The following is a 22,721-nucleotide window of genomic DNA, read 5'->3' on the forward strand; positions in this document are numbered from 1 at the left end:
CGCTATCATCAAGAAAACTTCCTGCAATACATCGGACTTTAGCAAGTCTTCATAAGGCTACCGTACATTACACGGCAATATAAGTTAATTTGTCACTTTAAGTTGTTCGAACATAAATATATCTATATTATCATTATATTTTGTAAGTTTATGTTGATAGATTTGGTACTTTTTCCCTTTCAATATACCGCAGTTGTCGATAAACAAAAGACAGAACTCCCAGTGACAGATCAAGGGAGGAGGCACGTACTCAAAACTATTAACTTTTAGTGCGCAATAATATCTCAGATATAGTTCGTCAATACAACCAACACAAAAAGCTTTATAAGCGTTATAAGAACTTTCTTTTGCAGTTACCTTCCTAACATTTGATTACAATAACGATCATTAGCATGAATTACGTAAAATTTAAATAAACATACACAATCCAAAATCCATCGAAAGTCTGTCGCGGAGGAAGACAGCGAAGAAGGCGTTGTTCGTGATTTCGGGAGACCAGTGTTCTCGGAGTAATACCAAATATCATAGTCCCAACTGAACACATAAAACACTTCATCCATGGTGTATACCTATGTACAAATTCTATGTCTATGGTTTTGAATATTGGGGTTTTATTTTTCATATCATCAAGTAATACGTGAAATGAAAAAAAAAAACTTTTATTTTTCATCGCGGAGTGGTTTCATTGTTTTGATGTGCACAGGCTGTCCGAGCGTACCTTTGTCGTTACGTTAGACCAATTTAGACTACGGAGAACGTGGAAAGGTCTCGTCATGCTTGTCTTTACGTTAGACCAATTTAGACTACGGAGAACGTGGAAAGGTCTCGTCATGCTTGTCTTTACGTTAGACCAATTTAGACTACGGAGAACGTGGAAAGGTCTCGTCATGCTTGTCTTTACGTTAGACCATTTAAGACCAAGTTTGACTATTGGAAAACGTGGAAAGGTCTCGTCATGCTTGTCTTTACGTTAGACCAATTTAGACTATGGAGAACGTGGAAAGGTCTCGTCATGCTTGTCTTTACGTTAGACCAAGTTTGACTATTGGAAAACGTGGAAAGGTCTCGTCATGCTTGTCTTTACGTTAGACCAATTTAGACTACGGAGAACGTGGAAAGGTCTCGTCATGCTTGTCTTTACGTTAGACCAATTTAGACTACGGAGAACGTGGAAAGGTCTCGTCATGCTTGTCTTTACGTTAGACCAATTTAGACTACGGAGAACGTGGAAAGGTCTCGTCATGCTTGTCTTTACGTTAGACCAAATTTAGACTACGGAGAACGTGGAAAGGTCTCGTCATGCTTGTCTTTACGTTAGACCAATTTAGACTACGGAGAACGTGGAAAGGTCTCGTCATGCTTGTCTTTACGTTAGACCAAATTTAGACTACGGAGAACGTGGAAAGGTCTCGTCATGCTTGTCTTTACGTTAGACCAATTTAGACTACGGACAACGTGGAAAGGTCTCGTCATGCTTGTCTTTACGTTAGACCAAGTTTGACTATTGGAAAACGTGGAAAGGTCTCGTCATGCTTGTCTTTACGTTAGACCAATTTAGACTACGGAGAACGTGGAAAGGTCTCGTCATGCTTGTCTTTACGTTAGACCAAATTTGACTACGGAGAACGTGGAAAGGTCTCGTCATGCTTGTCTTTACGTTAGACCAATTTAGACTACGGAGAACGTGGAAAGGTCTCGTCATGCTTGTCTTTACGTTAGACCAATTTAGACTACGGACAACGTGGAAAGGTCTCGTCATGCTTGTCTTTACGTTAGACCAAGTTTGATTATAGGAAAACGTGGAAAGGTCTCGTCATGCTTGTCTTTACGTTAGACCAATTTAGACTACGGAGAACGTGGAAAGGTCTCGTCATGCTTGTCTTTACGTTAGACCAATTTGACTACGGAGAACGTGGAAAGGTCTCGTCATGCTTGTCTTTACGTTAGACCAAATTTAGACTACGGAGAACGTGGAAAGGTCTCGTCATGCTTGTCTTTACGTTAGACCAATTTAGACTACGGAGAACGTGGAAAGGTCTCGTCATGCTTGTCTTTACTAGATTAGACCAAATTTGACTAGGAGAACGTGGAAAGGTCTCGTCATGCTTGTCTTTACGTTAGACCAATTTTGACTACGGAGAACGTGGAAAGGTCTCGTCATGCTTGTCTTTACGTTAGACCAATTTTGACTAGAGAACGTAGGACTAGGAGAACGTGGAAAGGTCTCGTCATGCTTGTCTTTACGTTAGACCAATTTAGACTACGGAGAACGTGGAAAGGTCTCGTCATGCTTGTCTTTACGTTAGACCAAATTTGACTACGGAGAACGTGGAAAGGTCTCGTCATGCTTGTCTTTACGTTAGACCAATTTAGACTACGGAGAACGTGGAAAGGTCTCGTCATGCTTGTCTTTACGTTAGACCAAATTTGACTATTGGAGAACGTGGAAAGGTCTCGTCATGCTTGTCTTTACGTTAGACCAATTTAGACTACGGAAAACGTGGAAAGGTCTCGTCATGCTTGTCTTTACGTTAGACCAAGTTTGACTATTGGAGAACGTGGAAAGGTCTCGTCATGCTTGTCTTTACGTTAGACCAATTTAGACTACGGAGAACGTGGAAAGGTCTCGTCATGCTTGTCTTTACGTTAGACCAAGTTTGACTATTGGAAAACGTGGAAAGGTCTCGTCATGCTTGTCTTTACGTTAGACCAAGTTTGACTATTGGAGAACGTGGAAAGGTCTCGTCATGCTTGTCTTTACGTTAGACCAAGTTTGACTATTGGAGAACGTGGAAAGGTCTCGTCATGCTTGTCTTTACGTTAGACCAATTTAGACTACGGAGAACGTGGAAAGGTCTCGTCATGCTTGTCTTTACGTTAGACCAAATTTAGACTACGGAGAACGTGGAAAGGTCTCGTCATGCTTGTCTTTACGTTAGACCAATTTAGACTACGGAGAACGTGGAAAGGTCTCGTCATGCTTGTCTTTACGTTAGACCAATTTAGACTACGGAGAACGTGGAAAGGTCTCGTCATGCTTGTCTTTACGTTAGACCAATTTAGACTACGGAGAACGTGGAAAGGTCTCGTCATGCTTGTCTTTACGTTAGACCAATTTAGACTACGGAGAACGTGGAAAGGTCTCGTCATGCTTGTCTTTACGTTAGACCAAGTTTGATTATAGGAAAACGTGGAAAGGTCTCGTCATGCATGTCTGTACGTTAGACCAAGTTTGACTATTGGAGAACGTGGAAAGGTCTCGTCATGCTTGTCTTTACGTTAGACCAATTTAGACTACGGAGAACGTGGAAAGGTCTCGGTCATGCTTGTCTTTACGTTAGACCAATTTAGACTATGGAGAACGTGGAAAGGTCTCGTCATGCTTGTCTTTACGTTAGACCAAATTTAGACTACGGAGAACGTGGAAAGGTCTCGTCATGCTTGTCTTTACGTTAGACCAATTTAGACTACGGAGAACGTGGAAAGGTCTCGTCATGCTTGTCTTTACGTTAGACCAATTTAGACTACGGAGAACGTGGAAAGGTCTTTGCTTGTCTTTACGTTAGACCAATTTTGACTACGGAGAACGTGGAAAGGTCTCGTCATGCTTGTCTTTACGTTAGACCAAATTTGACTATTGGAAAACGTGGAAAGGTCTCGTCATGCTTGTCTTTACGTTAGACCAATTTAGACTACGGAGAACGTGGAAAGGTCTCGTCATGCTTGTCTTTACGTTAGACCAATTTAGACTACGGAGAACGTGGAAAGGTCTCGTCATGCTTGTCTTTACGTTAGACCAATTTAGACTACGGAGAACGTGGAAAGGTCTCGTCATGCTTGTCTTTACGTTAGACCAATTTAGACTACGGAGAACGTGGAAAGGTCTCGTCATGCTTGTCTTTACGTTAGACCAATTTAGACTACGGGAGAACGTGGAAAGGTCTCGTCATGCTTGTCTTTACGTTAGACCAATTTAGACTACGGAGAACGTGGAAAGGTCTCGTCATGCTTGTCTTTACGTTAGACCAAATTTAGACTAGGAGAACGTGGAAAGGTCTCGTCATGCTTGTCTTTACGTTAGACCAATTTAGACTACGGACAACGTGGAAAGGTCTCGTCATGCTTGTCTTTACGTTAGACCAATTTAGACTACGGAGAAAGTGGAAAGGTCTCGTCATGCTTGTCTTTACATTAGACCAATTTAGACTACGGAGAACGTGGAAAGGTCTCGTCATGCTTGTCTTTACGTTAGACCAATTTAGACTACGGAGAACGTGGAAAGGTCTCGTCATGCTTGTCTTTACGTTAGACCAATTTAGACTACGGAGAACGTGGAAAGGTCTCGTCATGCTTGTCTTTACGTTAGACCAATTTAGACTACGGAGAACGTGGAAAGGTCTCGTCATGCTTGTCTTTACGTTAGACCAATTTGACTAGGAGAACGTGGAAAGGTCTCGTCATGCTTGTCTTTACGTTAGACCAATTTAGACTACGGAGAACGTGGAAAGGTCTCGTCATGCTTGTCTTTACGTTAGACCAATTTAGACTACGGAGAACGTGGAAAGGTCTCGTCATGCTTGTCTTTACGTTAGACCAAATTTAGACAACGGAGAACGTGGAAAGGTCTCGTCATGCTTGTCTTTACGTTAGACCAAATTTTACGGACAACGTGGAAAGGTCTCGTCATGCTTGTCTTTACGTTAGACCAAATTTAGACTACGGAGAACGTGGAAAGGTCTCATCATGCTTGTCTTTACGTTAGACAAAATTTAGACAACGGAGAACGTGGAAAGGTCTCGTCATGCTTGTCTTTACGTTAGACCAAATTTAGACTACGGAGAACGTGGAAAGGTCTCGTCATGCTTGTCTTTACGTTAGACCAATTTAGACTACGGAGAACGTGGAAAGGTCTCGTCATGCTTGTCTTTACGTTAGACCAAGTTTGACTATTGGAAAACGTGGAAAGGTCTCGTCATGCTTGTCTTTACGTTAGACCAATTTAGACTACGGAGAACGTGGAAAGGTCTCGTCATGCTTGTCTTTACGTTAGACCAATTTAGACTACGGAGAACGTGGAAAGGTCTCGTCATGCTTGTCTTTACGTTAGACCAATTTAGACTACGGAAAACGTGGAAAGGTCTCGTCATGCTTGTCTTTACGTTAGACCAATTTAGACTACGGAGAACGTGGAAAGGTCTCGTCATGCTTGTCTTTACGTTAGACCAATTTTGACTACGGAGAACGTGGAAAGGTCTCGTCATGCTTGTCTTTACGTTAGACCAAATTTAGACTACGGAGAACGTGGAAAGGTCTCGTCATGCTTGTCTTTACGTTAGACCAATTTAGACTACGGAGAACGTGGAAAGGTCTCGTCATGCTTGTCTTTACGTTAGACCAATTTAGACTACGGAGAACGTGGAAAGGTCTCGTCATGCTTGTCTTTACGTTAGACCAAATTTAGACTACGGAGAACGTGGAAAGGTCTCGTCATGCTTGTCTGTACGTTAGACCAAGTTTGACTATTGGAAAACGTGGAAAGGTCTCGTCATGCTTGTCTTTACGTTAGACCAATTTAGACTACGGAGAACGTGGAAAGGTCTCGTCATGCTTGTCTTTACGTTAGACCAATTTAGACTACGGAGAACGTGGAAAGGTCTCGTCATGCTTGTCTTTACGTTAGACCAATTTAGACTACGGAGAACGTGGAAAGGTCTCGTCATGCTTGTCTTTACGTTAGACCAAATTTAGACTACGGAGAACGTGGAAAGGTCTCGTCATGCTTGTCTTTACGTTAGACCAATTTAGACTACGGAGAACGTGGAAAGGTCTCGTCATGCTTGTCTTTACGTTAGACCAATTTTGACTACGGAGAACGTGGAAAGGTCTCGTCATGCTTGTCTTTACGTTAGACCAAATTTGACTATTGGAGAACGTGGAAAGGTCTCGTCATGCTTGTCTTTACGTTAGACCAATTTAGACTACGGAGAACGTGGAAAGGTCTCGTCATGCTTGTCTTTACGTTAGACCAAGTTTGACTATTGGAAAACGTGGAAAGGTCTCGTCATGCTTGTCTTTACGTTAGACCAAGTTTGACTATTGGAGAACGTGGAAAGGTCTCGTCATGCTTGTCTTTACGTTAGACCAATTTAGACTACGGAGAACGTGGAAAGGTCTCGTCATGCTTGTCTTTACGTTAGACCAAGTTTGACTATTGGAAAACGTGGAAAGGTCTCGTCATGCTTGTCTTTACGTTAGACCAATTTAGACTATTGGAGAACGTGGAAAGGTCTCGTCATGCTTGTCTTTACGTTAGACCAATTTAGACTACGGAGAACGTGGAAAGGTCTCGTCATGCTTGTCTTTACGTTAGACCAATTTAGACTACGGAAAACGTGGAAAGGTCTCGTCATGCTTGTCTTTACGTTAGACCAAGTTTGACTATTGGAGAACGTGGAAAGGTCTCGTCATGCTTGTCTTTACGTTAGACCAATTTTGACTACGGAGAACGTGGAAAGGTCTCGTCATGCTTGTCTTTACGTTAGACCAATTTAGACTACGGAGAACGTGGAAAGGTCTCGTCATGCTTGTCTTTACGTTAGACCAATTTAGACTACGGAGAACGTGGAAAGGTCTCGTCATGCTTGTCTTTACGTTAGACCAATTTAGACTACGGAGAACGTGGAAAGGTCTCGTCATGCTTGTCTTTACGTTAGACCAATTTAGACTACGGAGAACGTGGAAAGGTCTCGTCATGCTTGTCTTTACGTTAGACCAATTTAGACTACGGAGAACGTGGAAAGGTCTCGTCATGCTTGTCTTTACGTTAGACCAATTTAGACTTTGGGAGAACGTGGAAAGGTCTCGTCATGCTTGTCTTTACGTTAGACCAAATTTGACTACGGAGAACGTGGAAAGGTCTCGTCATGCTTGTCTTTACGTTAGACCAATTTAGACTACGGAGAACGTGGAAAGGTCTCGTCATGCTTGTCTTTACGTTAGACCAATTTAGACTACGAGAACGTGGAAAGGTCTCGTCATGCTTGTCTTTACGTTAGACCAATTTTGACTATTGGAAAACGTGGAAAGGTCTCGTCATGCTTGTCTTTACGTTAGACCAATTTAGACTACGGAGAACGTGGAAAGGTCTCGTCATGCTTGTCTTTACGTTAGACTAAATTTTGAATACGGAGAACGTGGAAAGGTCTCGTCATGCTTGTCTTTACGTTAGACCAATTTAGACTACGGAGAACGTGGAAAGGTCTCGTCATGCTTGTCTTTACGTTAGACCAATTTTGACTACGGAGAACGTGGAAAGGTCTCGTCATGCTTGTCTTTACGTTAGACCAATTTAGACTACGGAGAACGTGGAAAGGTCTCGTCATGCTTGTCTTTACGTTAGACCAAATTAGACTACGGAGAACGTGGAAAGGTCTCGTCATGCTTGTCTTTACTATTTTTTGTAGACCAATTTTGACTATAGGAAAACGTGGAAAGGTCTCGTCATGCTTGTCTTTACGTTAGACCAATTTAGACTACGGAGAACGTGGAAAGGTCTCGTCATGCTTGTCTTTACGTTAGACCAAATTTAGACTACGGAGAACGTGGAAAGGTCTCGTCATGCTTGTCTTTACGTTAGACCAATTTAGACTACGGAGAACGTGGAAAGGTCTCGTCATGCTTGTCTTTACGTTAGACCAAATTTAGACTACGGAGAACGTGGAAAGGTCTCGTCATGCTTGTCTTTACGTTAGACCAATTTAGACTACGGAGAACGTGGAAAGGTCTCGTCATGCTTGTCTTTACGTTAGACCAATTTAGACTACGGAGAACGTGGAAAGGTCTCGTCATGCTTGTCTTTACGTTAGACCAAGTTTGATTATAGGAAAACGTGGAAAGGTCTCGTCATGCTTGTCTTTACGTTAGACCAAATTTAGACTACGGAGAACGTGGAAAGGTCTCGTCATGCTTGTCTTTACGTTAGACCAATTTAGACTACGGACAACGTGGAAAGGTCTCGTCATGCTTGTCTTTACGTTAGACCAATTTTGAGACTACGGAGAACGTGGAAAGGTCTCGTCATGCTTGTCTTTACGTTAGACCAATTTAGACTACGGAGAACGTGGAAAGGTCTCGTCATGCTTGTCTTTACGTTAGACCAATTTGACTACGGAGAACGTGGAAAGGTCTCGTCATGCTTGTCTTTACGTTAGACCAATTTGACTACGGAGAACGTGGAAAGGTCTCGTCATGCTTGTCTTTACGTTAGACCAATTTGACTATTGGAGAACGTGGAAAGGTCTCGTCATGCTTGTCTTTACGTTAGACCAATTTAGACTACGGAGAACGTGGAAAGGTCTCGTCATGCTTGTCTTTACGTTAGACCAAATTTAGACTACGGAGAACGTGGAAAGGTCTCGTCATGCTTGTCTTTACGTTAGACCAATTTGACTATACGGAGAACGTGGAAAGGTCTCGTCATGCTTGTCTTTACGTTAGACCAATTTAGACTACGGAGAACGTGGAAAGGTCTCGTCATGCTTGTCGTTACGTTAGACCAAATTAGACTACGGAGAACGTGGAAAGGTCTCGTCATGCTTGTCTTTACGTTAGACCAATTTAGACTACGGAGAACGTGGAAAGGTCTCGTCATGCTTGTCTTTACGTTAGACCAAGTTTGACTATTGGAGAACGTGGAAAGGTCTCGTCATGCTTGTCTTTACGTTAGACCAATTTGACTAGGAAACGTGGAAAGGTCTCGTCATGCTTGTCTTTACGTTAGACCAATTTAGACTACGGAGAACGTGGAAAGGTCTCGTCATGCTTGTCTTTACGTTAGACCAATTTAGACTACGGAAAACGTGGAAAGGTCTCGTCATGCTTGTCTTTACGTTAGACCAATTTAGACTACGGAGAACGTGGAAAGGTCTCGTCATGCTTGTCTTTACGTTAGACCAATTTAGACTACGGAGAACGTGGAAAGGTCTCGTCATGCTTGTCTTTACGTTAGACCAATTTAGACTACGGAGAACGTGGAAAGGTCTCGTCATGCTTGTCTTTACGTTAGACCAAATTTAGACTACGGAGAACGTGGAAAGGTCTCGTCATGCTTGTCTTTACGTTAGACCAAATTAGACTACGGAGAACGTGGAAAGGTCTCGTCATGCTTGTCTTTACGTTAGACCAATTTAGACTACGGAGAACGTGGAAAGGTCTCGTCATGCTTGTCTTTACGTTAGACCAAGTTTGACTATTGGAAAACGTGGAAAGGTCTCGTCATGCTTGTCTTTACGTTAGACCAATTTAGACTACGGAAAACGTGGAAAGGTCTCGTCATGCTTGTCTTTACGTTAGACCAATTTAGACTATTGGAAAACGTGGAAAGGTCTCGTCATGCTTGTCTTTACGTTAGACCAAATTTGACTATAGGAAAACGTGGAAAGGTCTCGTCATGCTTGTCTTTACGTTAGACCAATTTAGACTACGGAGAACGTGGAAAGGTCTCGTCATGCTTGTCTTTACGTTAGACCAATTTAGACTACGGAGAACGTGGAAAGGTCTCGTCATGCTTGTCTTTACGTTAGACCAATTTTGACTACGGAGAACGTGGAAAGGTCTCGTCATGCTTGTCTTTACGTTAGACCAATTTAGACTACGGAGAACGTGGAAAGGTCTCGTCATGCTTGTCTTTACGTTAGACCAAGTTTGACTATTGGAAAACGTGGAAAGGTCTCGTCATGCTTGTCTTTACGTTAGACCAATTTAGACTACGGAGAACGTGGAAAGGTCTCGTCATGCTTGTCTTTACGTTAGACCAATTTAGACTACGGAGAACGTGGAAAGGTCTCGTCATGCTTGTCTTTACGTTAGACCAAGTTTGACTATTGGAAAACGTGGAAAGGTCTCGTCATGCTTGTCTTTACGTTAGACCAATTTAGACTACGGAGAACGTGGAAAGGTCTCGTCATGCTTGTCTTTACGTTAGACCAATTTAGACTACGGAGAACGTGGAAAGGTCTCGTCATGCTTGTCTTTACGTTAGACCAAGTTTGACTATTGGAGAACGTGGAAAGGTCTCGTCATGCTTGTCTTTACGTTAGACCAAGTTTGACTATTGGAGAACGTGGAAAGGTCTCGTCATGCTTGTCTTTACGTTAGACCAAATTTAGACTACGGAGAACGTGGAAAGGTCTCGTCATGCTTGTCTTTACGTTAGACCAAGTTTGACTATTGGAAAACGTGGAAAGGTCTCGTCATGCTTGTCTTTACGTTAGACCAATTTAGACTACGGAGAACGTGGAAAGGTCTCGTCATGCTTGTCTTTACGTTAGACCAATTTAGACTACGGAGAACGTGGAAAGGTCTCGTCATGCTTGTCTTTACGTTAGACCAATTTAGACTACGGAGAACGTGGAAAGGTCTCGTCATGCTTGTCTTTACGTTAGACCAAATTTAGACTACGGAGAACGTGGAAAGGTCTCGTCATGCTTGTCTTTACGTTAGACCAATTTAGACTACGGAGAACGTGGAAAGGTCTCGTCATGCTTGTCTTTACGTTAGACCAAATTTGACTATTGGAGAACGTGGAAAGGTCTCGTCATGCTTGTCTTTACGTTAGACCAATTTAGACTACGGAGAACGTGGAAAGGTCTCGTCATGCTTGTCTTTACGTTAGACCAATTTAGACTACGGAGAACGTGGAAAGGTCTCGTCATGCTTGTCTTTACGTTAGACCAAGTTTGACTATAGGAAAACGTGGAAAGGTCTCGTCATGCTTGTCTTTACGTTAGACCAATTTAGACTACGGAGAACGTGGAAAGGTCTCGTCATGCTTGTCTTTACGTTAGACCAATTTAGACTACGGAGAACGTGGAAAGGTCTCGTCATGCTTGTCTTTACGTTAGACCAATTTAGACTACGGAGAACGTGGAAAGGTCTCGTCATGCTTGTCTTTACGTTAGACCAATTTAGACTACGGAGAACGTGGAAAGGTCTCGTCATGCTTGTCTTTACGTTAGACCAATTTAGACTACGGAGAACGTGGAAAGGTCTCGTCATGCTTGTCTTTACGTTAGACCAAATTTAGACTACGGAGAACGTGGAAAGGTCTCGTCATGCTTGTCTGTACGTTAGACCAAGTTTGACTATTGGAAAACGTGGAAAGGTCTCGTCATGCTTGTCTTTACGTTAGACCAATTTAGACTATTATTGGAGAACGTGGAAAGGTCTCGTCATGCTTGTCTTTACGTTAGACCAAGTTTGACTATAGGAAAACGTGGAAAGGTCTCGTCATGCTTGTCTTTACGTTAGACCAAGTTTGACTATTGGAGAACGTGGAAAGGTCTCGTCATGCTTGTCTTTACGTTAGACCAATTTAGACTACGGAGAACGTGGAAAGGTCTCGTCATGCTTGTCTTTACGTTAGACCAATTTAGACTACGGAGAACGTGGAAAGGTCTCGTCATGCTTGTCTTTACGTTAGACCAATTTAGACTAGGAGAACGTGGAAAGGTCTCGTCATGCTTGTCTTTACGTTAGACCAATTTAGACTACGGAGAACGTGGAAAGGTCTCGTCATGCTTGTCTTTACGTTAGACCAATTTAGACTACGGAGAACGTGGAAAGGTCTCGTCGTATGCTTGTCTTTACGTTAGACCAATTTAGACTACGGAGAACGTGGAAAGGTCTCGTCATGCTTGTCTTTACGTTAGACCAATTTAGACTACGGAGAACGTGGAAAGGTCTCGTCATGCTTGTCTTTACGTTAGACCAAGTTTGACTATTGGAAAACGTGGAAAGGTCTCGTCATGCTTGTCTTTACGTTAGACCAATTTAGACTACGGAGAACGTGGAAAGGTCTCGTCATGCTTGTCTTTACGTTAGACCAATTTAGACTACGGAGAACGTGGAAAGGTCTCGTCATGCTTGTCTTTACGTTAGACCAAATTTAGACTACGGAGAACGTGGAAAGGAGGAGTATGGACAATACTGAACATGGACAATACTTAACATGGACAATACTGAACATGGACAATACTGAACATGGACAATTACTGAACATGGACCATACTGAACATGGACAATACTTAACATGGACAATACTTAACATGGACAATACTGAACATGGACAATACTGAACATGGACAATACTGAACATGGACAAATACTGAACATGGACCATACTGAACATGGACAATACTTAACATGGACAATACTGAACATGGCCAACACTGAACATGGACAATACTGAACATGGACAATACTTAACATGGACAACACTGAACATGGACAATACTGAACATAGACAATACTTAACATGGACAAATACTGAACGTGGACAATACTGAACATAGACAATACTTAACATGGACAATACTGAACATGGACAATACTGAACTATGGACAATACTTAACATGGACAATACTGAACATGGACAATACTGAACATGGACAATACTGAACATGGACAATACTGAACATGGACAATACTGAACATGGACAATACTGAACATGGACAATACTGAACATGGACAATACTGAACATGGACAATACTGAACATGGACAATACTGAACATGGACAATACTGAACATGGACAATACTGAACATGGACAATACTGAACATGGACAATACTGAACATGGACAAATACTGAACATGGACCATACTGAACATGGACAATACTGAACATGGACAATACTGAACATGGACAATATTGAACATGGACAACACTGAACATGGACAATACTGAAAATTGCGGACATTACTGAACATGGACCATACTGAACATGGACAAAGCTGAACATGGACAATACTGAACATGGACAATACTGGAACATGGACAATACTTAACATGGACAATACTGAACATGGACCATACTGAACATGGACAACACTGAACATGGACAATACTGAACATGGACAATACTGAACATGGACAATACTGAACATGGACCATACTGAACATGGACAATACTGAACATGGACAATACTGAACATGGACCATACTGAACATGGACAAATACTGAACATGGACAATACTGAACATGGATAATACTTAACATGGACAATACTGAACATGGACAATACAGAACATGGACCATATTGAACATGGACAAAACTGAACATGGACAAATACTGTAAACCAACTTATTGTCGCGTGCAATTAAATTTCGCAGGCAATGAGAAATCGCAAAAATCAATCTACCGCGAAAAGGGTTTAAATACAAGTAAAATTGGTCATGACATCAAAAGGTAAAGTTGGACAAAAAACATCTGATACTGGTAAAGTTGGACGAAAGACATAAAATACAAGTAAAGTAGGACGAAAGACATCAATATACAGCTAAAGTAGGAACAAGGAAAACAAATACAGGTAAAGTAGAACCAAGGACATCAAATACAGGTAAAGTAGGACTAAAGACATCAAATACAGGTAAAGTAGAACAAAGGACATCAAATAAAGGTAAAGTAGGACCAAGGACATCAAATACAGGAAAAGTAGGACCAAAGACATCAAATATAGGTAAAAAAGGGCCTAAAACATCAAATACAGGTAAAGCAGGACCAAGGACATCAAATACAGGTAAAGTAGGACCTAAGACATCAAATACAGGTAAAGTTGGACTATAGACATCAAATACAGGTAAAGTAAGACCTATGACATCAAAAACAGGTAAAATATGACCAAACACATCAAAAACAGGTAAAGTAGGACCTAAGACATCAAATACAGGTACAGTAGGACCAAACACATCAAAAACAGGTAAAGTATGACCAAACACATCAAATACAGGTAAAGTAAGACCTAAGACATCAAAAACAGGTAAAGTAGGACCAAACACATCAAATACAGGAGAAGTAGGACCAAACACATCAAAAACAGGTAAAAAAGTAGGACCAAACACATCAAATACAGGTGAAGTAGGACCAAACACATCAAATACAGGTAAAGTAGGACCTAAGACATCAAATACAGGTAAAGTTGGACCAAACACATCAAATACAGGTAAAGTAGGACCAAAGACATCAAAAACAGGTAAAGTAGGACCAAAGACATCAAATACAGGTAAAGTAGGACCAAAGACATCAAATACAGGTAAAGTAGGACCTAACACATCAAATACAGGTTAAGTAGGACCAAAGACATTAAATACAGGTAAAGTTGGACCTAACACATCAAATACAGGTAATACTGAACATGGACAATACTTAACATGGACAATACTGAACATGGACAATACAGAACATGGACCATATTGAACATGGACAAAACTGAACATGGACAAAACTGAACATGGACAAATACTGTAAACCAACTTATTGTCCCGTGCAATTAAATTTCGCAGGCAATGAGAAATCGCAAAAATCAATCTACCGCGAAAAGGGTTTAAATACAAGTAAAATTGGTCATGACATCAAAAGGTAAAGTAGGACAAAAAACATCTGATACTGGTAAAGTTGGACGAAAGACATAAAATACAAGTAAAGTAGGACGAAAGACATCAATATACAGCTAAAGTAGGACCAAGGACATCAAATACAGGTAAAGTAGGACCTAAGACATCAAATACAGGTAAAGTTGGACTATAGACATCAAATACAGGTAAAGTAAGACCTATGACATCAAAAACAGGTAAAATATGACCAAACACATCAAAAACAGGTAAAGTATGACCAAAGACATCAAATACAGGTAAAGTAGGACCAAAGACATCAAATACAGGTAAAGTAGGACCTAACACATCAAATACAGGTTAAGTAGGACCAAAGACATTAAATACAGGTAAAGTTGGACCTAACACATCAAATACAGGTAATACTGAACATGGACAATACTTAACATGGACAATACTGAACATGGACAATACAGAACATGGACCATATTGAACATGGACAAAACTGAACATGGACAAAACTGAACATGGACAAATACTGTAAACCAACTTATTGTCCCGTGCAATTAAATTTCGCAGGCAATGAGAAATCGCAAAAATCAATCTACCGCGAAAAGGGTTTAAATACAAGTAAAATTGGTCATGACATCAAAAGGTAAAGTAGGACAAAAAACATCTGATACTGGTAAAGTTGGACGAAAGACATAAAATACAAGTAAAGTAGGACGAAAGACATCAATATACAGCTAAAGTAGGACCAAGGACATCAAATACAGGTAAAGTAGGACCTAAGACATCAAATACAGGTAAAGTTGGACTATAGACATCAAATACAGGTAAAGTAAGACCTATGACATCAAAAACAGGTAAAATATGACCAAACACATCAAAAACAGGTAAAGTAGGACCTAAGACATCAAATACAGGTACAGTAGGACCAAACACATCAAAAACAGGTAAAGTATGACCAAACACATCAAATACAGGTAAAGTAAGACCTAAGACATCAAAAACAGGTAAAGTAGGACCAAACACATCAAAAACAGGTAAAGTAGGACCAAACACATCAAATACAGGTAAAGTAGGACCAAACACATCAAATACAGGTAAAGTAGGACCAAACACATCAAAAACAGGTGAAGTAGGACCAAACACATCAAAAACAGGTAAAGTAGGACCTAACACATCAAATACAGGTTAAGTAGACCCAAAGGCATCAAAAACAGGTAAAGTAGGACCAAACACATCAAATACAGGTAAAGTAGGACCAAAGACATCAAATACAGGTAAAGTAGGACCTAACACATCAAATACAGGTTAAGTAGGACCAAAGACATTAAATACAGGTAAAGTTGGACCTAACACATCAAATACAGGTAATACTGAACATGGACAATACTTAACATGGACAATACTGAACATGGACAATACAGAACATGGACCATATTGAACATGGACAAAACTGAACATGGACAAAACTGAACATGGACAAATACTGTAAACCAACTTATTGTCCCGTGCAATTAAATTTCGCAGGCAATGAGAAATCGCAAAAATCAATCTACCGCGAAAAGGGTTTAAATACAAGTTAAATTGGTCATGACATCAAAAGGTAAAGTAGGACAAAAAACATCTGATACTGGTAAAGTTGGACGAAAGACATAAAATACAAGTAAAGTAGGACGAAAGACATCAATATTCAGCTAAAGTAGGAACAAGGAAAACAAATACAGGTAAAGTAGAACCAAGGACATCAAATACAGGTAAAGTAGAACAAAGGACATCAAATACAGGTAAAGTAGGACTAAAGACATCAAATACAGGTAAAGTAGAACAAAGGACATCAAATAAAGATAAAGTAGGATCAAGGACATCAAATACTGGAAAAGTAGGACCAAAGACATCAAATATAGGTAAAGTAGGGCCTAAAACATCAAATACATGTAAAGCAGGACCAAGGACATCAAATACAGGTAAAGTAGGACCTAAGACATCAAATACAGGTAAAGTTGGACTATAGACATCAAATACAGGTAAAGTAAGACCTAAGACATCAAAAACAGGTAAAATATGACCAAACACATCAAAAACAGGTAAAGTAGGACCTAAGACATCAAATACAGGTACAGTAGGACCAAACACATCAAAAACAGGTAAAGTATGACCAAACACATCAAATACAGGTAAAGTAAGACCTAAGACATCAAAAACAGGTAAAGTAGGACCAAACACATAAAAAACAGGTAAAGTAGGACCAAACACATCAAATACAGGTGAAGTAGGACCAAACACATCAAAAACAGGTAAAGTATGACCAAACACATCAAATACAGGTAAAGTAGGACCTAACACATCAAATACAGGTAAAGTATGACCAAACATATCAAATACAGGTAAAGTAGGACCTAACACATCAAATACAGGTTAAGTAGACCCAAAGGCATCAAAAACAGGTAAAGTAGGACCAAACACATCAAATACAGGTAAAGTAGGACCAAACACATCAAATACAGGTAAAGTAGGACCTAACACATCAAATACAGGTTAAGTAGGACCAAGGACATTAAATACAGGTAAAGTTGGACCTAACACATCAAATACAGGTAAAGTAGGACCTAAGACATCAATATTCAGCTAAAGTAGGAACAAGGAAAACAAATACAGGTAAAGTAGAACCAAGGACATCAAATACAGGTAAAGTAGAACAAAGGACATCAAATACAGGTAAAGTAGGACCAAACACATCAAATACAGGTAAAGTAGGACCTAAGACATCAAATACAGTTAAAGTAGGAGCAAGGACATCAAATACAGGTAAAGTATGACCAAGGACATCAAATACAGGTAAAGTAGGACCTAAGACATCAAATACAGGTAAAGTTGGACTATAGACATCAAATACAGGTAAAGTAGGACCAAAGACATCAAATACAGTTAAAGTAGGACCAAGGACATCAAATACAGGTAAAGTAGGACCTAAGACATCAAAATACAGGTTAAGTAGACCCAAAGGCATCAAAAACAGGTAAAGTAGGACCTAAGACATCAAATACAGGTAAAGTAGGACCAAGGACATCAAATACAGGTAAAGTAGGACCTATCACATCAAATACAGGTAAAGTAGGACCTAACACATCAAATACAGGTAAAGTTGGACTATAGACATCAAATACAGGTAAAGTAGGACCAAAGAGCTCAGTCGTTGGCGAAATCGAATCGTCATGAAAAACTCAGTATGAGTGAAAACTCGAGATTAAGTCGGCGATATGAAAAACATCATGTTCTCCCTTCCTACATATGACAAAGAGCATTCTTAGATTAGAAAATAAAAATATTGAATATCTAGAAAAGCAATACATCTAAAATGGAAGATTGTCTCATTCACTCATTTGAATATAATGTGGAATTATCACTGTTTACAAGGAACTCTACTTTTTCTCGACCGAATTTGATAATTAGAAATGATACAGATTTCGCACTTTTTGCAAGTATTATTTGAACGGCAAACTGATAATTAGAAGGCGTGGTTATAGGGATCTGAAAATATGTTACAGTATATATATCTTTGTATGTAGTGATAATTAGAAGGCGTTATCACAGGGATCTGAGAATATGTTACAGTATATATACCTTTGTATGTAGTGATAATTAGAAGGCGTTATCACAGGGAACTGAGAATATGTTAAAGTATATATACCTTTGTATATTAAAGTGATAATTAGAAGGCGTTATCACAGGGATCTGAGAATATGTTACAGCATATATACCTTTGTATATTAAAGTGATAATGAGAAGGCGTTATCACAGGGATCAGAGAATATGTAACAGTATGTTTACATTTATTTGGTAAACTGATAACCAGAAGGCGTTATCATAGGGATCTGAGAATATGTTACAGTTTTTATACATTTATTTGGTAAAGTGATAATAAGAAGGCGTGATCACAGGGATCTGAAAATATATTACAGTATGTTTACATTTATATGGTAAACTGATAATAAGAAGGTGTTATCACAGGGATCTGAGAATATGTTAGAGTATATATACCTTTGTATATTAAAGTGATAATGAGAAGGCATTATCACAGGGATCTGAGAATATATAACAGTATATATACCTTTATATAGTAAAGTGATAGTTAGCAGGCTTGATAACAGGGATCTGAGAATATGTTACAGTATATATACCTTTGTATAGTAAAGTGATAATGAGAAGGCATTATCACCGGGATCTGAGAATATATAACAGTATATATACCTTTATATAGTAAAGTGATAATTAGAAGGCATTATCACAGGGATCTGAGAATATATAACAGTATATATACCTTTATATAGTAGAGTGATAATTAGCAGGCTTGATAACAGGGATCTGAGAATATGTTACAGTATATATACAATTGTATGGTAAACTGATAATTAGAAGACGTTATCACAGGGATCTGAGAATATGCTACAGTATATATACAATAAGAACCAATATACGTAACAGGCCTACTATACCTTTCGGCCGGGTACGAATTGGTCAGTATGTGTTGTAGTGGAGCACTGCCTCTGAAAATCACTTGAGCACAGTTTTCTATACTTTTTTGCAGGTTTCCAATTATTTTGTGCGTATAAAAGCATTTACATATTATTTTTGTCCAAAACAAACATAACTACCATTCTTAATATCTACCATACCGTTCATAAGACGTCAAATTCACAATTTGTGGACTTGCCGTATAAATTCCCTTCAGAAAGACCTTCATATGTATTGTGTAAAAAATAATGCCTCAATGAGAATTTTATATTTTATGTGGTTCAGTTTTATTGCCTAGTAGGTCAGCGATATCAAACAAGTACGATAAAATGCAAACAAACATTTTAATAATGGTTTGCATTATCATTTCTTTGCTCCATTAGCAGTAATAGGCACCAATTGTAGCTCTAAAGACAACACCATTTTCTGTCTAAAAGTCTTTTGAGCTACAATATTGCAGCTAATATACAATTGTATAGTAAACTGATAATTAGAAAGCGTAATCACAGGGATCTGAAAATATGTTACTGTATCTATACCTATGTATAGTAAAGTGATAATGAGAAGGCGTTATCACAGGGATCTGAGAATATGTTACAGTATATATACCTTTGTATGGTAAGGTGATAATTAGAAAGCGTAATCACAGGGATCTGAAAATATGTTACTGTATATATACCTTTATATAGTAAAGTGATAATAAGAAGGCGTTATCACAGGGATCTGAGAATATGATACAGTATATATACATTTGTATGGTAAACTGATAATTGGAAGGCGTTATCACAGGGATCTGAGAATATGTTACAGTATATATACATTTGTATGGTAAACTGATAATTGGAAGGCGTTATCACAGGGATCTGAGAATATGTTACAGTATATATACATTTGTATGGTAAACTGATAATTGGAAGGCGTTATCACAGGGATCTGAGAATATGTTACAGTATATATACATTTGTATGGTAAACTGATAATTAGAAGGCATGATCACAGGGATCGGAGAATATGTTACAGTATATATACAATTGTATGGTAAACTGATAACTAGAAGGCGTTATCACAGGGATCTGAGAATATGCTACAGTATATATACATTTGTATGGTAAACTGATAATTAGAAAGCGTAATCACAGGGATCTGAAAATATATTACAGTATATATACCTTTGTATAGTAAAGTGATAATAATTAAGGAGAAGGCATTATCACAGGGATCTGAGAATATGCTACAGTATATATACATTTGTATGGTAAACTGATAATTGGAAGGTGTTATCACAGGGATCTGAGAATATGATACAGTATATATACACCCAACAGAGTGTTTTAATGACCAGCTTTAAAGGTTTTAGGGGTCTAAGATGTATACTATGATTTAATCGATTTTTTTATCCATTCCCTAAAACTGTCTATTGATAGTCTGGTGGGTCCAAATATATATAAAGTTAAAACCCTGTAACTATTTCTCAGATCCCTGTGGACGTGATCATGTATAACGATACAGCGACACTATTGCATGGACGTGATACATATTACTTAAATCTAACATTTTAATGTCGACATAAGATAGCACTTTGAACGTACAGTAAAGAGTAATTTGGTAAAATAAATTCGATATGCGATTATACTAACTTTTCAAATTGATCCAATCGATAATAAGGCACCGACTTATGACTAGGCCTGTTCTTATATGTATATCGATTTATGGTAATCTATTAATCAAATTAGGACATCAATAAATCAGTAAGGATATCGATAAACGAATTGTGGATATCCATAATCCATTCAATAATCCGTTTATGAATATCCATATATAATCGTCCTCCTCCCCTTGCTTTGCATCTAAAAACGTTGAGTTATAAGGAACTTACCTTTTTCTCAAACAAAAAATTCACGTTCTTTTCCGAATTCTCTAGAATAGTTAGGCAGTAATCCAGGAATATCCCAACACTAGTGTAAAACCCGTGCTTATCTCGGCAGCCTTCAATACTGTCAAACTCCACACCGATTTTTCTGAGAAAGGCAGCGTTCGTAGTGTCGAAACAAACTTGGTATTCACGTTTCGTCAGGTCTCGCCTGCTTTCTGATTCAATCACCGTAAGCTTTCCTAGTCGTTCCGATTTCAATGCCAAGAGAGCGGCTGCCAAACCGACTGGGCCACCACCGAGAATGTAAATGTCAAGTCTTCTCCAACTCTCACTCGCCCTCCGGTACAGGAACCGTACCACACAAAATAAGGCTACTACCAACCCCGTCAGTACCACGCTATCCTTAATTTGGCGAGAGCTTCGAAAATTAGACTGCATTTCAGCACAATTAAAAGAAGACGAGTTGGTAGCGTAAGTCATGATGGGATGTCTGTGGCTCGATTATTCTCTGCTGAAATTCGAAATAAATCCCAATTAAGCGTCCAGCGTTGGCAGGCTCAGAGGACCAGAGTGAAGCAATATAATTATATGTACATTCGCTCTAAGCGATAATTACAAAATCTGTTATCACCTTTTCATAGCCTGCGTAATGTACATCTCGATCGAGCTCCAATATCATCACTTACAGAATATCCCCGATATATTTATCGCGTTTGTCAATTGTTTAATGCGCCCGTCAAGTATGTGTTTCTCATCAAGTAAATTGCACATAGCGTTACACCGGTGATGGATAGTGTTTAGCACATATCGGGTGTCCATCAACGCGACACTAATCTGTGTAACAACAGTGACTGCTATTGTCATACCAGTGGTGCTGCTTCTTCAAACTCAATATTTCTACACTTTTATAGTATGCCTTAGCAACAAAAACAAAGGCATGCCTTACCATGTCTGCAGGTAATATGCGAATAACATTGTCTGTATCGATTTTCTGGCTAATCATTCTAAGAATAACGAAAACTCTACTCCCATTGATATTTTAAGAGAAGTCCTTTTAATTTAAACAACTGATATCAAATTTATGTACATGTTATACCGTATACATGTATGTTTAATCACCAGCTGAGAGAACCACCTGGACACATTTATGTATGGGGTTTCAAACCGATCGATATGAATGATACAGAAAGTCATCTCATGATATCAAATTCCCCTGACTACAATGTATGTAATTATGACCATCACATACTCTATCCACATGGTATGAAGGTACATAGATGTATATAGTCTGTAAGGTTACGAAGTTTATCACATTTTATAAATCAGCCCGAGGAGAAACATCTGTCACGTTACAATCTAAGGCAAGGCAGTTTTGCAGAGTTATCTGTCCTTGCTAAGAGGTATTGATTGTAATGTCACCAACTTGCGAGCGAAACGTTATGCTTTCAATTAACGTCGCCAGTTTTGTTCACAATGACGTCACAATGGATATTAATCCACAAGGGAGTTTAAATCACTGTAATATGCAAACACAAAGTGTCCGTCATTTAATAATCCCTTGTAAATGTCCGTCATGTTATAATTCTCAGTTACGACGTTTAGTGTCCGTCATGTTATAATCTCCGGTTACGATGTTAAGTGTCCGTCATGTTATAATCCCCGGTTACGAGGTTTAGTGTCCATCATGTTACAGTACTCGGTTACGATGTGTTAAGTGTCCGTCATGTTATAATCCTCGGTTACGATGTTTAGTGTCCGTCATGTTACAGTCCTCGGCTACGATGTTAAGTGTCCGTCATGTTATATTAAAGAACTAAGTTGTATACTGATGTTGGTGTGAACAGTTTATATGATGTCATAATCAATTTAAAATGCATAATTTTAGTGTCAGTATATTTATAAAGCATTTTATGTTATGTCACATGCATCCTATCAA

General features: G+C 39.1%; 1 protein-coding gene across 1 annotated transcript in view; it reads right to left on the reverse strand.

Annotated features, from left to right (window-relative positions):
• The window catches only part of LOC138315998 (uncharacterized), a 44,304-nt gene extending 22,869 nt beyond the window's left edge, over nt 1-21,435 (reverse strand). The window contains exon 1 of the mRNA XM_069257464.1: nt 20,789-21,435. Coding sequence (XP_069113565.1) covers nt 20,789-21,265 — 477 coding nt within the window. The 5' untranslated portion in view covers nt 21,266-21,435. The remainder of the gene's footprint in view (nt 1-20,788) is intronic.
• Nucleotides 21,436-22,721: the final 1,286 nt, after the last annotated feature.

This window comes from Argopecten irradians, chromosome 2, assembly GCF_041381155.1.
Source record: "Argopecten irradians isolate NY chromosome 2, Ai_NY, whole genome shotgun sequence".
Classification (NCBI taxonomy): Eukaryota; Metazoa; Mollusca; class Bivalvia; order Pectinida; family Pectinidae; genus Argopecten; species Argopecten irradians.